This window comes from Otolemur garnettii, unplaced genomic scaffold (assembly GCF_000181295.1).
Source record: "Otolemur garnettii isolate 467f Iridium unplaced genomic scaffold, OtoGar3 scaffold00029, whole genome shotgun sequence".
NCBI lineage: Eukaryota > Metazoa > Chordata > Mammalia > Primates > Galagidae > Otolemur > Otolemur garnettii.
The window spans coordinates 18,196,810-18,215,617 of record NW_003852424.1 but is presented as its reverse complement, the minus strand read 5'-3'; the positions used below and the strand labels follow the sequence as shown (position 1 = coordinate 18,215,617).

Genomic DNA, 18,808 nt, shown 5'->3' with positions numbered 1-18,808 from the left:
AGGAGCCAAACTGTCTGGAACAAACAAGTAGCCCCCCCTCTCTAGAGTAAGGTGACCAGACATCCGGCTTTTGGCAGGACAGTCCCGATTTTTAACAATTTGTCCTGCATCCTGCAGCATTTTAGAAAAGCTCCGATTTTTGGAAAGAATGCAGGACAAGCTAGGGAACACGGGAGAACAGGAAGGGAATATACAGTTTTTGGTTTTTGGCTGCCATGTGGCTATTTCGCCAGGATATGCATTTTATATTATTTTTGTTAATTTTATAATGTTAAACTTTAATAATAACAAATAATTGTTGAGAACTGATTATCCAGAACTGCTTATCAAAGTTTGCATTGTTGTCAGGCCCCGCCCCCCACGCCACAACCCCCCCTCCCCCCAATGGTGTCCTGCTTTACCAATGTTAAAATCTGGTCACCTTATAGTAGCCAAAAAGCAAGAGGGGCCTTATTGCCTCTGCCCCTTGGCCTTTTTGTCATGACAATGGATGTTTATCCCCTGGTCTATGGTAAATGTATCTTGCTTTGTAATCTTGCTCTTAATTTATTAACCTATCTTTCTATTCCTCCATAAACTTTGTTTCATTTTTGCCTTACAGGGAAGAAAAAAAAAGCAGGAGGAAGAGCAGAGGGGCTCAGAATTCCATAATCAGAGGGTATGCCTTTCTGAAAACTTCCCTAAAAAGCACTTGGCAAGGGCCCTTCTCAATCAACTTCTTGTTCCAGGAATTCATTAATGATTAACCGTTTAAGTCCTAGGGTGGCAAAGAATCCTCAGCTGTCTGCCTCAAGCAAGAAGATTAGGGGAGCAAGGCTAGAGGAAACACAGAGTCTATCTGGAAGCCTTTCCTCAGACATTGTCGGTAAGTCACTTATTTTGCTGTTGATATGAAGGATTTCCAAGAGTTCTTTCTATATAACAGCCGACTAGAGCAATTTCCCTAGAAATGAAGGCCTATTTTTTAAATGACCTGGCCACTCCATAGAATTAGAATGTCCATTGCAAAGATTTAAAGAAATATTTCTCTAAAGCAGATACATTGATGACAAATAAATCCATGAAAATCTGTTCAACTTCATTAGAGAAATGCAAACTAATATCACATGAAATATTACTACATGCCTTTGAAAATGTGTAAAATTTAAAAGACTGATCATACTAAATTGGTAAATATATAAAGGATCTGGAATTCTCATATACTATTAGTGGGAATGTAAACCGGGATAACCATTCTCAAAAACAGTTCGCCATTTTCTTAAAACGGTATTCATACACTTATCATATGATCCAGATATTCCATTCCTAAGTAGAATGAAAGTGCATTCTATACAAAGACCTGTGCATGAATGCTCACAATGGCTTTATTTGTAATAGTCAAAATCTGAAAAGAATGCAATTTGTAATCAAAACATAAATGGATAGGGTGGCGCCTGTGGCTCAAGGAATAGGATACCAGCCCCATATACTGAAGGTGGCAGGTTCAAACCTGGCCTCTGCCAAAAAAAATAAGTGGATAGACAAATTGTCTTATAATCAGGCAATGGAATATTACCAAATAATAAATAAGACATTATTAATATGTATAACATGAATGAATCTCAAAATAATTATACTGAGTGAAATAAATCAGGAAAAAAGTGAGTGTATATTGTATGATTCCATTTCTAGAAAACACAAATTAAGCTGTATCAGAGAAAGCATATCACTGCTTGCCAGGGGTAGTATAGCAAAGAGAATAGGGGATGTTACAATAGTGTTAGGTCCGAAAATTCTCTCAAACAGCCCCAACAGACGAATTCAAGACACACTCCAATGTAAAAGGCATGAGGTGAGGTTTTATTCAAACCCGGGTTTGGACTCTCCTAGTGTACACACCGAGGAGGAGCCCTGAACCTGGGGTGGAGGAAGTTTTTATGGGGTACAGAAAGCAAGAGGGGTAGGGTCGGATACGAGTATACTTTTCATTGGTGGTTGGTGATTTCATTAGTAAAGGAGGAAGTAAAGGAGGATTTGCATTGGTAGCTGATGATTTCACTAGTAAAGGTGAATTTGGATTGGTACAGGTGAGGGGTGGGGGGGTCCCTTAACCGGGGGCTAGAGTTGGTGCAGCCTGATTACCTGTATTTCTAGGTAATAGAAACTTATTGTTTATTATAGCAGCTGTTTGCCTAAGGTGACTCAGTTTACGGCTCAGTGGCTGTGCAACCTGGGGTGGGGGAGAGGCAGCAGGGAGTGGCCCTGCAGGTTTCACTGGCAGAGGTTGGGGCAGAGGGGCTAGGAATGGAACTTATGCAGTAAACAGCCAGGAATGGGGCTTGTGCTGTAAACAGCCAAGAATGGAGCTTGTGCTGTGAACAACAAAATGGAGCTAGTTTGGCTCTCACAAAAGGATACAAGAAAACTTTTGGGAAATAATGTACATTTGCACCCCACTCCCTTGATATCCACAGGAGATTGATCTAGACCCCCTTGGATACCAAACTCCATAGATTCTCAAGTCCTTGATATAAAATGATACAGTATTTGCATATAACCTATGTACTCTCTCATATACTTTAAATTATCTCTAGATTACTTATAATATTTACTACAATGTAAATGCTGTGTACATAGTTGTTATACTGTATTTTAAATGTGAATTATTTTTTATGGTTGTATTGTTGCTTTTTATTTTTCTCTTCTTTTTTTTTTAACCTAATATTTTTGTCCCACAATTGGTTGAATCTGCAGATGTGTAATCTAGAGATACAGAGGGCTAACTATATATATTCACTATTTTGATTGCACTGTCTTACAGATGTATATATGCTTCACAATTTATGGAATTGTAAACTTTAAGTGCAGTTTATTGTATCTCAGTTATACCTCAATAAAGCTGTTTAAAGGAACAAAATGGCAAGAAACAAAGACATCCAAGGCCACACTTTAAACCTGATGCTAAGTCATGTAGGATAGTTTTAGTATGAAAAGAAAACTTTAATCACACTGAAATTGAACCATTTAAAGTCATGATTTCATAGTGATTCTTTAAAAAGGAGACACTAAAGTAAAAAAGTACTAATACAATAGGTATAACACAAAAAGACAGTGACATCATTACAGATGTCTTACAGATAAATTAATATGTAGAGGAGAATAGACGGAAGTGTGTCCATGATTTTTGTTTCGTTTATAAGTACATATACCTACATGTAAAATTTATTTACATAAGTATGAATGGATTTGGGTTCTGCATATAGGTCAAGCAGTTGAGGAAAAGTGGGATCCAAGAAAAGAAAAGAGCAACCATCTCTATCACTACTCACTGTTTGACAGTAGCAAAGAGAAGCAACACTCATGAGCGCAACTGCCAGAAAGAGTCCAACTGTATGACCTAGCAAAGGGGCTGCTCACTGGCCAAAAAAGAAAAAAACTCCACAACTCTGCATAATGAAACTTTTATTATAAAGAGATACTAACATGTCATTCCCCATTTTGTAACAATGGTATCAGAGCAGTTCTGGCTAAGTACTAGTGTTTAGGTGATTTAATGATTTAATATATTAGGCCAACACATTTGGTTTATTAGGAGCATACACATATGTGGTTATATGTCTGAGATTTTTTTTAAGAGATTGATAAATTTAACCAACTGAGAACCAAACATAGCACACAGCAACACATAATCCCCTTGAGTATTAAAAGATCCTAATAACTGGGGGGCCAAGGTGGGTAGATTGCCTGAGCTCAGGAGTTCAAGACCAGCCTGAGTAAAAGTGAGACCCCAGCTCCACTAAAAATAAAAAAACTAGCTGGGCATTCTGGCAGGCACATAAAGTCCCAGCTACTGGGGAGGCTGAGGCAAGAGGACAGCTCAAACCCAGGAGTTTGAGGTTGCTGTGGGCTATGACACCATGGCATTCTACCCAATGTGACAGGGCGAGACTGTGTCTCAAAAGGAAAAAAAGATCCTAATAAGTAGAAAGGTCAGGGCCTCTGTGTTAGGTAGTTTTAGATGTCTATAGATATATCATCAAACTGTGGACAATAATAATATGGGATTTGAATGTTTCCATCTCCTTATGCAAATTTGGCCCCCAGTGATTAGTGGTACACATATCCGCAACACTCACGGTGGCTCTAATGAGGAAGTTGTCAGGGGCAGTAGAGGCCAGGTTCTCAGGTGCAGGTAGAGGATTCCAGAGTAGCACAGCCATGAAGTGGTAGCTCAGTAACAATGATAATAATACAGTATTATGCAAGTAGATGTATTAGAGTGCCTGACACTGTGCTTGGCATGTGCAATCTATTTAAGCCTTACAACAACTTTTTGATGAAGATGGTGTTGTTATTAAAAACAGGGCAGCACCCGTAGTTCAGTAGGTAGGGCACTGGCCACATACACTGAAGCTGGCGGGTTCAAGCCCGGCCTAAGCCAGCTAAAAAGCAACAATGACGACTTCAACAAAAAAATAGCTGAGTGCTGTGGCATGTGCCTGTATTCCCAGCTACTTGGGAGGCTGAGGCAAGAGAATAGCTTAAGCCCAAGAGTTTGAGGTTGCTGTGAGCAGTGATGGCACAGCATTCAACCAAGGATGATATAATGAGACTGTCTAAATAAATAACAACAGATAGGGAAACTAAAGTACATAAATTTACTTCTGGTGTCATTTGGCACACTAGATAAAACACCAGTCTGGGCTTGAGCTTGGGAATGCCTACCTCCACAGCCAGCACTCATAAACTGGCACACGGTGAATACTCTAGATCCTAAATAATAAACAGTCCCAAACCTTAGGGGCAGCATACCTGTTAAGTTGAACCAAGAGGGGACAATGAACTTCCCTATACCCCAACCAGATGGAATGGGCAAACTTCTGTTTTCTTGGTGCCCTGTTTAAATGTTTTAAAGGAGTCCCTGTCGCTTGAGTGACACTTGTGGATTACATATTATTCTGATAGGTGAAAACCATTCACCAGGCAAGGAGAAACACAATGTCCACCATGACGGAGTTGAGGCTCACCAGAGGGGAGAGTAAGCATTCTCAAGATATGCAAGTGGACAAGAAGCTCCCCGGGAAAGGTAAATTAAATCTTAACTGCTTGGTTTTAGAACTTTACAGCAGATTCTTTTCTGCAAAGTATTAATACAAGAAAATGAATTTATAACTTTTAAGTTGTTAAATTCTTTTTACAAATCAAATAATTTTTAATGTACATCTTGCAAGTATAAATACTGCTATTCTAAAAAAGATCTTTTATTTTTGACAGCTACCTTCTAATCTTTATCCATATTCATTTATGTTCTTGATAATTGCTACTGAATTGTTTACCCATAACATTGTTTTTTCTGTGGATCACATGTAATATTTTAAACATAATTGTATTACTTAAGTAAAGTAAGAAACACTAACTACAGAAATTTCAAAAATTATAAAAATGAAAAGATTTTTATAAACTTAAGGTAACCACTATAATTTTTAATTGCCTTCATTTCATATGCATTTTTTCATGGTTCTGTACTACATACTTCATGCTACTTTTTAAACTTGGCAACATACTTTTCCATATTGCCTCATAATAGTCACAAATGTTGTTCTTCAAGGATACATATTATATTCCAACATATCTAATAGATGAAGTATCATTGACATGAAAATCTTCTTGTGATTGGATATTTAAGTGTGGGTTTTTTTGTTTTTTTACATATATGAACTATATATGCTACTTGGCTATTATATGTACATGAACTCTATATGACAGCTATTATATCACCTATGTGATATGTGAACATTCTTTAACATGACACTTGTCCACATTTGGAATTATTTCCTCAGGGTTTATTCCTAAGAAAGGAAAATTATGAGGCAAAAGTTTACATATTTTATTTCTGTTGGCCACTGTAGAGACTTTAGTTTTGCATCTGAACAAAAAATGAAATTACATGGAAGATTTTGAACAGAAGAAGAGATAATTGATTTCTGATATAATGAGAGCGCTCCAACTGCAATACTAAGAGTAGATTGGAAGCAAGGAACCAAGCAGAGGGCTATTGGCAAAAATCCAGGCAGGAGATGTTGGTGGCTACAACCACACAAAATCAGCCTTAAACCAAAAGATAACAGTGGCTCTGGCAAGAAGGGGTTGAATGAAGAGACAATAGTGTGTTCCAGATCAAGGATTCCGAAGTGTTTAAAAGGATGGGATTTCTATCACTTGAGTTGAGAAAGACTCCAGTAAAGCAAGTTTGGTGATGGTGGACCTCAGAGATTTAATTTTGGACCTATTAACTTCGCTAATGTCAATCATATAATGGAACAAAAATAATGTATCTTAAAATCAGTGATGGCTTCAATTCAACAAAATGTAGTACTATTGTATTATAACTAGGTTTTATTTTGATTTAAAACATAATAATACTCCAACATTATTGTTCTCTCTCTCTCTTTCTCTCTCTCTCTTTTTTTTTTGAGACAGAGGCTCACTCTATCACCTGGGTAGAGTGCAGTGGCATCGTCACAGCTCACTACAACCTCAAACTCTTAGGCTCAAAGGATCCTCTTGCCCCAGCCTTGTAGCTGGAACTATAGGCACCCACCACAGACAGCTAATTTTATGTTTTTTGTAGAGATAGGGTCTTGCTTTTGCTCTGGCTCCTCTCCTGACCTCAGGCAATCTTCCTGTCTTGGCCTCTCAGAGTGCTAGGAAGACAGGTGTGAGCTACTGTGTCTAGCCAATTTCTCACATATTTAACCAGTGATCTTAGCAGTACTTATAATCACCTAGCTTTCCCCTATTAATTGCCACAACGACCTTTATACCAGCATTCCCCAATCTTTTTGGTATCAGGAATTGGTTTCATGAAAGACAATTTTTCCATGGACAGTGGAATTGTCCACTGTGAATAATTTGGGGACGATTCAAGCACATTACATTTATTGTGCACTTAATTTCCATTATTATTACATTGTAATATATAATAAAGTAATTATACAACTCACCATAATGCAGAATCAGTGAGACCCCTGAGCTTGTTTTCCTGCAACAGGATAATCCCACTGCTAGCATCATAGGCTCAGGTCCACCCTAATTTCTCATAAGAAACATGCAACCTAGATCCCTCACATGCCAATTTACAGTAGGACTCCTGATCCTATGAGAATCTAATGCCTCTGCTGACCTGATAGGAAGTGGAGCTCAGGCAGTGATGCGAGCAATGGGGCACAGCTATAAATACAGGTGAAGCATCACTTCCTTACCCTCAGCTCACCTTCTGCTGTGTGGCCTGCTTTCTGACAGGCCATGGACCTGTACCAGTGTGCAGCCTGGGATGTGGGGACTGCAGCTTTATGCATTACATGATTGTTTTGGGTGTTTTTCTATTGTTCCTTAGATTTTTATGCATATTCTTCAAGACAATGGTGTTGTATCATTTTAGTCTCATGACAAATGCAAATATCTTTCTGCTTTTACTCCCCACCAAAAATTCTTGTGTAGTCAATCAAATATTTTGTATTTTTTTTTTTTTTGCCAACTGTATTCATTTTCTATTCTTGTAAGTGTATTACCATAAACTTAGTATCCTAAAACAACACACATTCATTATCTCATAGTTTCTGCGAGTCAGAGTTCCAGGCGCTTGGCTTAGCTGGTTCTTCTTCTTTGGGTCTCACAGGTTGCAATTGAGTAGTTGACTTAGTTGCATTCTTATCTGGATAGTAGACTAAAGAAGAACCTACTTTCAGAGTTATTCAGGTTGTTGGAAGAATTAACTTTCTAATAGCTATATGACTAAGGTCTCTGGCTTTTGACTGATTTTGGCTGAAGGCCATTCTCAGGTTCTAGAGGGTATCCATAGTTCCTCACTATGTCGGTTTCTCCAACTTTCTGCTTACTTCATCAAGCCCATGAGAGAGTGTCTATTCCCAATCTGCTGAGACAAAGTCTTACATAACATAATGTAATCATGGGATCCCATCACCTTTGCAATTTTTTTTTTTTTTTTTTTTTTGAGACAGAGCCTCAAGCTGTCACCCTGGGTAGAATGCCAGGGCATCACAGCTCACAGCAACGTCCAACTCCTCTGCCTCCCAAGTAGCTGGGACTACAGGCACCTGCCACACACCTGGCTATTTTTTGTTGAAGCCATCATTGTTGTCCAGTGGGCCCAGGCTGGATTCAAACCCACCAGCTCAGGTGTATGTGGCTGGCACCTTAGCCGCTTGAGCCACAGGCCCCGAGCCACCTTTGCCATATTCTATTAGATAGAAGCAAGTCATAGGTCCTGCCCTCACTCAAGGGGAGGGCATTACACAAATGTGAGAAGACCATGAGTTGGTAATTACCAGGAGTCTCCACAGGGTTTCTCTATCACATAAGTGAAAAAACAAGCATCTGGGACTTTGAATAAAGTACTATTAAATTTATCAATATAACCTCCCAGTTTCAAAAGTCCATGAGGTCAGTGCCTCTTTCAGTGCTTAAATAGTATGCCCTAAGATATTTACAAATTCCCACTTTCTCATGCAAATACAAATTCACACATTCACATATAACAAGGAATGATCACTGAAAATACTTGTCAGCATAGCACTAGCACCAATCCATTAGAGCAGACACAATTGGTATAATTCATTTACAATGGACACAGGACACAAATAACTTTAAGGGACACAAATAGTCTATAGGGAATACTTAACATCTAGCAAGCATGTGGCTAAGCTTCTTTTTAAATTTTTTTTATTAAATCATAACCGTGTACATTGATGCATTTATGGGGTTCAGTGTACTGATTTGATATACAATGTGAAATGCTTACATTGAACTGATTAACACATTAATCACAATTATATTCTTTTCTTAATAGTTTTGAAATGTATCATTGCATCATGCACATTAGGTGAGGTCCCCCCAAAACCCTCCCTCCTCCCGCCTCTGCCCTCCTCTCCCCTCTTTCTCCTCTTCCCTTCTACTTTCTAGGCTATAGTTATGTTTTACCATTCTTTTAATCTTTGAGCAACCTCTTGAGGCAGGGGTTCAACATCCTCATTTGTAAGCCATCAATCTTGGAATGCTAATACCCTTTGGCATCCAGAGTCCCAATGCAATTTGGGGAAATCAGAGACCACAAAAACTTACAAATTACTAGTTGATTTGATTGACAAAGGCAGTCACCACCTAGCCCTGAATCAGAAAGAAAACCTTAACAAAGATAGTGCATTTGAGTTCCTGCTCTAATTCAGCATGTTTCCTCCAAATTTCTTCTTCTTCTATTTCTTCTTCTCTTCTTCAAAGAGATGATAGCATAGCCTTGAGGGGAAGCTTCTTTGAAGTTAATCTCAAGACACTTCTTTCCTTGAAGTTTTGAGATCTTCTTGAAGACCTAGGGAATATCCTTTCTTCCCACATCATATAGCCATGTAATCCCTACAGATGGTTGCACTTGGGTTGTAGCAGAGGTATTCTCATGGAATCATCTGGAATAAAACACAAGCCACCACGTACACGTGATACAGTGATTAAGAGGTAGACACCTGAGGTACATTGTGAGCTGGCCTTTTTGTGCCTTTATTTTTTCATTTATAAAATCAGGATAGCAGTAATAGCTGTCTCACAATGTTGTGAGGATTTTGTTAATGAATTCTCAGGCATCATGTTATGTGGCCCAACAGGAACACCTGACACACTGATTCCCTCTTCCGTAAAACTCTTGTCCCCTGAGCTTCCAGGACACCATACTCTCCTGGTTTTCTTCCCACTTAACTGACCATTCCTTTCCACTTTCCTTTGTTGGTTCCCCCATTTATCCATCCTCTAAACTGTGGAGAGTCCCAAAGTTAATATTTGTTCTCTTCTCTATTTATTTTATTTCCCAATTCGCATGGCTTTAAGTATCCTCTGTAGGTTATTAGGTCCCAGTGTTATACTTCAACTGCTCCTTCTCTTCTAAACTCTATCCAAAAGTGTTCCAAATGCCTTCTCCTGGGTGCTTAAGAGGAAATTCTCTTTTAACATGTCCAATATCAGGCTCTTTATCATCCCACCTCCCAAACCTGTTTCCACAGAACGCTGTTCTTCATGAAGTGAAAATCCATTCTTCTAGTTGTTTAGAATAAAAACCTCTTCAATCCCCAGCCCCCTTGCCCTCTGCCCATCTGTAAAATTGAAACTCTAATTCCAGTGTTTTTCCCATGCTGGGATTTGTCTAGGATATTATCACACCTCAATTACTGCCACCACTCTAGCCCAAGCTAGCTTCACTTCTCTCCTGGATTACTGCAGAAACTTACAAATTGCATTTCTTCCCTATCATTTCATTCTCCATTCTGAAGCTGAAGAGATGCCCTCAAAATGTAAGTCATATCATGTCCCACTTCTCCTCAAAACCTTTCCATCCCACTCAAAGTAAAATCCAAAGTACCTGCAATGGCCCACATGGCTTTGAGGGATTCAGACCCCATTATCTCTCTTTCCTCTCATCTCCTCTTCTACCTCTGGCTCACTCCACTCTGTCATATTCACATCTTTTTGGTTCTTTGAACACACCAGGCACTCGCCATCTTGCCTCAGGGCTGTTCCCTCTACTTAGTGTGGGCTCTTTCCCCAGACATCTGCATGGCCAACTTTCTGGGATGTCATTAGGACTCTGCCCTTTCTTGTTTTATTTTCACCACAGCACTTACCACCCCCTAAAACATTATATAATTTACTGTTTTGTTTCCCTTATTTTTGTGCTCCCCCCAAAATGTGAAGTCCACAAACACAGACCCATTTATCTACTTTGTTTTCTGCTACACCTCCATGGCCTGATATTAGAGGTGAGAAATAAGTATTTTGTTTAATGATTGATTGAAGATATAAAATCTGGACCAGAAATGGCTTGGAAGGGTGGTCAGTCCAACTCCCTGCTATTTCCCTGAATTGAACAGAATACCTATCCAGGTATGGGGTGAACTTACAAACCCAGACTTGCTCTGTTAAATAGCTGCTGGGACAGTAGAGAGCTTCTAGGTAAGTGGGAGAAGATACTGAGCTATACGCTATTTACCTAAACTCGATTAAAGTCCCTTTTCTTCCCACAAGAAAAAAAGTAAAGGCAGTGGAAAGGATTCCAAAAGCCTCTTCTGCCTAAAGTTTTTTTTTTTCTTTTAAGAAATCTGAGATGAGATAGATAAAGCTTCCTGCCTCACATACTTCATTTGCTCTTCAAATTAGACTGTTAGCTATGTTCTACTACGATATCTTCTACTCAATATAACACTGCAGGACTTTTTAAGAAGTTGAGTAGAGAGCTGGCCTTTGATGTTTTTGTACCATTTGATCTCATCTAATTGATTTTTCTCACATTTCAATTTCTGAACTATTCTATTATTTAATTTCAATCACAGGAGCTGATTTCACTATGTTTTACATTTTTTGGACAATACAGCCAGGATCTAAGAAAGTGAGAGTAAAATGTTTGTTTTTAAGTTGCCATCTTTCCTGGATGTGCAAATACAGATTATGTGAATGCTGTGCTCATTTCTTTTTCCAGTATTTTGTCACTTTATTTTTTAAAGTTTGTGAGTGTCAATTTCTCCAGTGAGAAAATCTTTATAAGGGATTAATTTCCAAATTTAAATGAAGCTTTGTCCTCCATGCCTGAACATTTGAGTAGAATAGTCATCTATATCAGGGAACAACTTCTTTGAAATTTAAACTATATTTTATATATCTATATATAATTTATATACATTATACATGACATATATGTTATATGATACATGTAGTGTATATATACATACACTACATATATATGTAATTACACATGCAAATTTATGTAATATATTACAAATTATATATACTAATTTAAATATGCATACATGTTCATATATATTTCCTTTTGGTATATTTGTGTTATATGTATTTCCTTGTGAGTAATTTCATCAACTATAAACATGATGACCTAGGAATGGGAGAGACAAAATCACAGGAAAGACAGAATGCCCTATAGTAAGTCAGGCTCTATAAAGGTATGGTATAAAAAGCCCTGGTTCAACTCAATGATCTTTTTGTATCTTCCTTTCCTAAAACCAATAGAAGTGTCATTTAAATCATAGGTGATAATCTGCACTACTTTTTTATGTTACAGCTGTGAACAACTAATGTCAGCTCATTTTAAAAAGCTCTAATGTGATGTCATAATTTTTCCAGTTCTAGGCTTATGTTCCACTCGCTATGGGTTGGCCCTCATTGTACATTTCTGCAACTTGTCACTGGTAGCACAGAATATTATCATGTACATCACCATGGTAGCCATGGTCAACAGCACAGACCATCAATCCCTGCTTAATAGCTCCACCGAGTGGCTGCCTGTTGATTCTCTTGGAGGCGGAAATAAAACCCCAAAGAGTCTTCCTGCAGGGGTAAGCAATGCAAAATTTAAACTGGTGCACTTGTTTTGCTGTTTGTTTGTGTGATATTTATTTTTTTTTAGGGTTTATATGTTTAAAAATTTTTATTGAGAAAACAGTAATTTGAAAGCTAGCGAAAGATCTAAAGAACCTTCTTAGAGAATGTAAGAACTTTTCCATATAAGATTTTACTAGAAAATTTTCTCTTTCTCTGAGGTTCCTTTGTATGACTGGAGCCCCAAAATTCAAGGCATCATCTTCAGCTCTATCAGCTATGGCATGATACTGACACTGGCTCTCAGTGGATACCTGGCTGGAAGAATAGGAACAAAGCGAGTGTTTGGTTGTGCTTTGCTTGCATCTTCGGTTCTTGCTCTTCTCACCCCTTTGGCTGCTGACTTTGGAATAGCTTCCCTCATTGTAACTCGAATAGTCCATGGTCTAAGCCAGGTACTCAATACTTTAAAAATATGAACTGAATATGAATTTCTACATGGCAACACATACCAAAAACTCTCATTATTTATTTCAGGGCATAGGATCTGGGGGTCAGTTTGCACTTTGGGAAAAATGGGGTCCTCCACATGAACGAAGCAGACTCTGCAGCATTGCTTTATCAGGTAAAGACAAATAAGCCAAATGAGCACACAATAATCCAACATTCTTCCACAGGGTTCCTTAACAATTTTCTGTTGCATAGTTCTTCATCTTCTGCTCAAATGTCAGTAAAGTATTTATTAGTTAAAGAGACCGGTCCTTTGCCTGTGACATGACTTTCAGTTAGTTTCCCTAGGTTGTAGTGGCATGACTTTGCATATTATATGATTTTTGCCATTTAAAAATAATATTTTTATGTAGTCAAATTGATTGTAGTTATGTCCTTCACCCAGGAAGTGGGCAATATATCTGTGCAATGTACCCATTGAGTGACAATTTATATATGCCTTTTCCTCTTCATTCATATTTGGATTTCACTGAATTTTTCTCTCATGTAAGCATGTAGTTGTTAATCTCCTAAATCCAGTCCAGTACTGAGTACATGTGATGCTTGTTTTTCCATTATTTATGAAACTTTGCTTAGGAGAATGTTCTCTAGTTCCATCCAGTTTGTTACAAAAGATACAAAATCTCCATCTTTTTATGGCTGAGTAGTACTCCACGGCATACATATATCACAATTTGTTAATCCATTTATGTATTGAAGGGCACTTTGGGTGTTTCCACATCTTTGCAATTGGGAATTTTGCTGTTATAAACATTCAAGTGCAAATGTCTTTATGATAAAATGTCTTTTTTTTTCCTTTTGGGCAAATACCTAGTAGTGGTATTATAGAATCAGATAGTAGGTCTACTTTTACTTCTTTTAGGGATTACCATACTTTCTTCCATAGAGGCTGTAGTAGTTTGCAGTCTCACCAACAGTGTAGAAGTGTTCCTTTCTTTCCACATCTACATGAACATCTGAAACTTTGAGACTCTGATGTGGGCCATTCTCACTAAGGTTAGGTGATATCTCAAAGTGGTTTTGATTTTCATTTTTTTTTTTGAATATTTGGGACAACAAGCATTTTTTTCATGTGTTGTTTGGCCATTCGTCTGTCCTCATGAGAAAAGTTTCTGTTCATGTCTCTTGCCCAGTTATTAATGAGTTGTTTGATCATGATTTGCTTAAATACTTTGTAGATTCTGCTTATTAGCCCTTTGTCAGATGTGTAGTATGCAAATATTTTCTCCTATTCTGTAGATTGTCTCTATGCTTGGTTGGTTATGTCCTTAGCTATGTAGAAACTTTTTAACTTGACCAGGTCCCATTTATTTATTAATGCTGTTGCTATGATTGCCTTTAGGATCTTCATAAATTCTTTCCCTAGGCTGATATCATTACAAGATTTTCCCACATTTTTTCCTAGAATCTTTATAGTTTTTGTGTCTTTTTTTTTTATTTTTGCCGGGGCTGGGTTTGAACCTGCCACCTCTGGCATATGGGCTGGCACCCTACTCCTTTGGGCCCCAGGCACTGCCCCTAGTTTTTGTGTCTTAAATTTAAATTGTTTATCCATCATGAATTGATTTTTGTGAGTGGTGAGAGATGTGGGTCATGTTTCAGTCTTTACATGTGGCTAACCAGTTCTCCCAGCACCATTTGTTGAATAGGGATTCTTCTTCTCAATGTATGCTTTTGTTTGATTTGCCAAATATCAGATGGCAATATGAAGCTTGTTTCATCTCTAAATTCTCTGTTGTGTTCCATAGATCTGTATTTCTATTTTTATGCCAATATCATGCTTTTTTGATAACTATAGGCTTGTAGTATAGTCTAAAGTACAGTAAAGTGATGCCTCCTTATTTGGTCTTATTTCATAGAATTGTATTGGCAATTTAGGCTTTTTTCTGATTACATATAAAAAATGTTGAACTATTTTCTCAAGATAACAAAAGACGGCTCGGCGCCTATGGCTCAACCGGCTAAGGCGCCAGCCACGTACACCTAAGGTGGCGGGTTCGAATCCCCAGCCCGCACCCGCCAAACAACAATGACGGCTGCAACCAAAAAATAGCCGGGCGTTGTGGCGGGCGCCTGTGGTCCCAGCTACTTGGGAGGCGGAGGCAGGAGACTCGCTTGAGCCCAGGAGTTGGAGGTTGCTGTGAGCTGTAATGCCACGGCACTCTACCCAGGGGGACAGCTTGAGGCTCTGTCTCAAAAAAAAAAAAAAAAAAAAAAAGATAACAAAAGACTCAATTCTCAGAAACAAAGTCAATAAGCATATTATGAGTCACATACAACTCACACGGCAGTCAGTTTAAAAACTGATTCTGGTGTCATATGAGTTGCATATAACTCACACACAGAAAACGATAAAAATTAAGAAGTTTTTCATTAAATGAGAAAGGATAGTTTGATTTTGAAGTTTTCATTCTATTTTTTTAATAAAATATTGTGGCCCAATGGAAAAAATTTTTTTCCAGTGTGATAGTCAATATGTTAAATATTCACATATATATGATACAATTCTTACACACATTCATATGTTTGAGCATTAAATAAGCCAATGTATGCATGTAAATCAGGTGCTAGCTATAAACTATTAGGCATCTGAGTAGAGATTGCTTTACAGTCTGGAAAGAGATATGAGATAGAGATATGAAAAAACATATAGAACTGATGGATAGGGAAGAAGATCCATAGCTGTATATATTTCTATATACTGAAATTCTTCAGCATATAGAAAGTATTTAAACCCTGAGTGCTAGATCAAACCACTTAGAGAAAGGACATAGATAAGAGAAGGAACCAAGGAAATAGCCCTGAGGCCCTCCAATATTCAGACCTCAGACAGAAGAGAATGACAGCTGAGTAAAGGGACTGAGAAGCTTCCTATGGGGCAGTGGGAAGAAGACAAGGAGAGTGTGGGTAACAGATACCATGAGACAACAGTCAGTCAAGGGCAAAGTGTCAACTGTACCACATGCTGCTGGGGTGAGCAGCACAGGTGGATATCAAAAGAACCTTGACAAAAGCCATGCCAGTGTTGTAGGAGTTGGCTGAAGAAGGAGTAAGAGAGAAAAAAAGGGAAGCAATAAGCACAACTTTTTAAGAAGTTTTGCCTTAAAGAGAAGCAGAGAAATGTCAAAGTGCTTAGAGAGAGTTCTGAAGAAGTGAAAATTTCTGTTTGGTTTTTTTTATAACATAGGCCATATAAGGATATAATTTGTGTGTAGATGTGAAAGAATCAAGAGTCGAGGAAAGAAGTAAGGATGAAAAGTGAGAATTCTCACTTGTAGGACCCCACACCTGGTATAGATTGGAAGAGACATGGTCTAGAGGACAAGGGACTTGACCTTGGATGAATGCAGGAAACTGTCTCCTCTTATAGTCAAGCAAAGGCAATTCAGAGAAGAGATGCAGATTTGGTAGACTTAGTAGTGAAAGATATGTGCTGTTTTCCGTCTTCATCTATCTGTGCCCTGGAGTCAGTTGACCTTACTTCAAATACTGCCTTCTTCCGTTATTAACAGTGTGACCTTTGGCAAGTTATTTACCTTTTCTGTGTCTCTGTTTCCTCCATTATAAATTTGACTACTTGTACTTAAATGAGATAACACAAGTAATATATATGTTTAAGTAAAACATGGGTAAAAGAGAAAGAAAATATTAAGTGAATTTTTTTTTAACATTGTGGGGTAGAAAGACCTTCTAAGCAAAAGAGTAAATGTAGAGATCACTACAAAGGATAATCAAAACACAACATAAACAAAATTAAAGATGGGAGAACTTCAGATAGCATAATACACAGAGGATCCTGTTTATTGTGGAAAAATGTGGAATTTCATTATAAAAAGGATATTAAAATGAGATATTCTTTTTTATTTATACTCGCAAAAGACAATTTTTAAAAACTTTAAGGATATTAAATGTTGTCAAGGAGATAAGGGGAAAATATTGTTAGCCATTTAATTTGGTATAGCCTTTTAACAAGGCACTTTAGTAGTATTTAACCAAAATTTAAAATGTGCATAGCCTTTAATCTAGTAAGTCTGATTCAAATATTCTATTGCATGATATTAAATTACATTTCTCTTACAAAATTAGTAATTATGTCTATGTTCAGAAGTAACTAGATAGAATCTACAGTGACCTGGAAATACTTATAAAACCCCCTTTTTAAAAATTTCAGGTTAATGTGTGGGTACAAACAACTAGGTTATAATATTTGCAAAGACTAGTTGTTAAATAAAAAATGAAGCCACAAAACAATAGAAACATTATGATCCTGCTTATTTAAAAATAACCCCTATATGTTCATATATACAATTTGACAAGTTATCTAAAAAATAAAAAAAAAAATACAATACCCTAGAAATGTCTGAAAAAGTTGTGAAAAAGGAACATGCCCTACCGTATTAGAACACTCTTTGTCAAGCTATGAAAATTTAAAAAGTTATTATATTATAACACTTATAGAAAATGTAACTGTCTATATATTGCCCAAATGTATTCATAAAAAGGGTGATTGTATGTGTAGATACATATTAGGTATGTGCAAAATGGGAAAGATGTGCAATTATGTATTGTATAACAAATTGTTACTAATGGTTAATTTTAGAGAGAAGCATGGGAATGAATTGGGTAGGCATGTGAAAGAAACTTTAGTACCTTGTGGTAGTTTACTTTTACAATAAGCATATATGGCTTGTGTAATTAAAAACTAGAGCAACAGGAAAGAAAATATGGTTGTCTTCTGCCATGCTAATAAGGAACTGCTAGAAAAATGTGTTCTCAAGAGAATATCTGAACTCAATCATAAATCTGAAGTTCATATATTCTAATCTGCTTGTCTTTTTATGGTGTGGAGTTACTGCTACTCAACCTACCATTCACCAGTCTGTATGTGTTTGTTGGGTGGAAGTCCAGAGTTCCATGGATTACTTTTGTGTCTTTGTAGGAATGATTCTGGGAAGCTTCACTGCCACCCTCCTGGGTGGCTTCATTAGTCAAGCCCTGGGGTGGCCTTTTACCTTCTATATCTTTGGTAAGTTGTCTCCAAGTTCCCAGAAGAATCACAGGATGATTCTAATGAGTATGTACCTTTGTATATAACTTTTTGAAGAAAATGGGTCAGGATAGAAAAATCCAAAAAGCTAAACTATCTTAAAATAAGGGAACAATTAACACATGTGGCCCTCCAGATCCCTAAATGTGGCGCTTCACCTGATCAAAAGGCCACATCCAAGGATCCAAAAGGCTACATGTAGCCCCAAGGCCATAGGTTCCCCACCTCTGACCATTATCATCAAAAAATTGAGAAGTCCTCCTGCCTATTGTAAAGTGCTATTAACCCACCACAATGCATTATTGTGGCAGTATGATCAAGCATGCTCTGCTGCTATTGCAGAAAATAGGGGATAGGCTTACAGAGCAGTAGTTTGTGACAGATGGAGGAAAGAAATCTAGAGAGATAGATACTGCTATGGGTTTTGTCTGAGATTAATCATAGCAATGAGGTAGCCTCAGTACGGTTCCAGTTTCTTAAAAAGAGAACACACTAAACACTAAGCAGATGAATTTTGACAGCCTCAACATTTGCCCCAGAACCTTCTATTAGCTATTAGAAACCAAGAAACAACTGCTCTTTCTACCACTTCCACTTCAGTAACTTTTACGTTCTACTTTCAAAGTTCTCATCAGTTTGCATTTATTTGTTTATATATTCCTTTCTCCTTCTAGTCAGTGAGTATCTTGAGGGCAGAGATAGAATCTTGTTGGGTTTTAGGGGCTGCAGAGTCCAAGGAAAAAGATGTACCATAGACACATTGATAAGAGAAAACAGGATGGATACATTAATATCTGACAAGAGTGGCTTCCAAACAAGGAATATTAGCAGTTCACTGAGAAGACATAGCAATCTGAAATTCATTTGCACCTAACAACAGAG

The 18,808-nt window shown here is 37.6% G+C and overlaps 1 protein-coding gene across 3 annotated transcripts in view; it reads left to right on the top strand.

Moving 5' to 3' along the window:
• The first annotated feature begins 784 nt into the window (after positions 1-784).
• The window catches only part of SLC17A3 (solute carrier family 17 member 3), a 36,793-nt gene continuing 18,769 nt past the window's right edge, over positions 785-18,808 (top strand). Inside the window, exons 1-6 of one of the 3 annotated variants that reach the window (XM_003788776.3) lie at positions 785-865; positions 4,945-5,065; positions 12,175-12,386; positions 12,591-12,824; positions 12,907-12,994; positions 17,819-17,905. In XM_003788776.3, the coding sequence (XP_003788824.1) occupies positions 4,978-5,065; positions 12,175-12,386; positions 12,591-12,824; positions 12,907-12,994; positions 17,819-17,905 (709 nt within the window). In that variant the 5' untranslated portion in view covers positions 785-865; positions 4,945-4,977. The remainder of the gene's footprint in view (positions 866-4,944; positions 5,066-12,174; positions 12,387-12,590; positions 12,825-12,906; positions 12,995-17,818; positions 17,906-18,808) is intronic. The other 2 variants (XM_023512608.1, XM_023512607.1) reach the window with 2 other exon arrangements.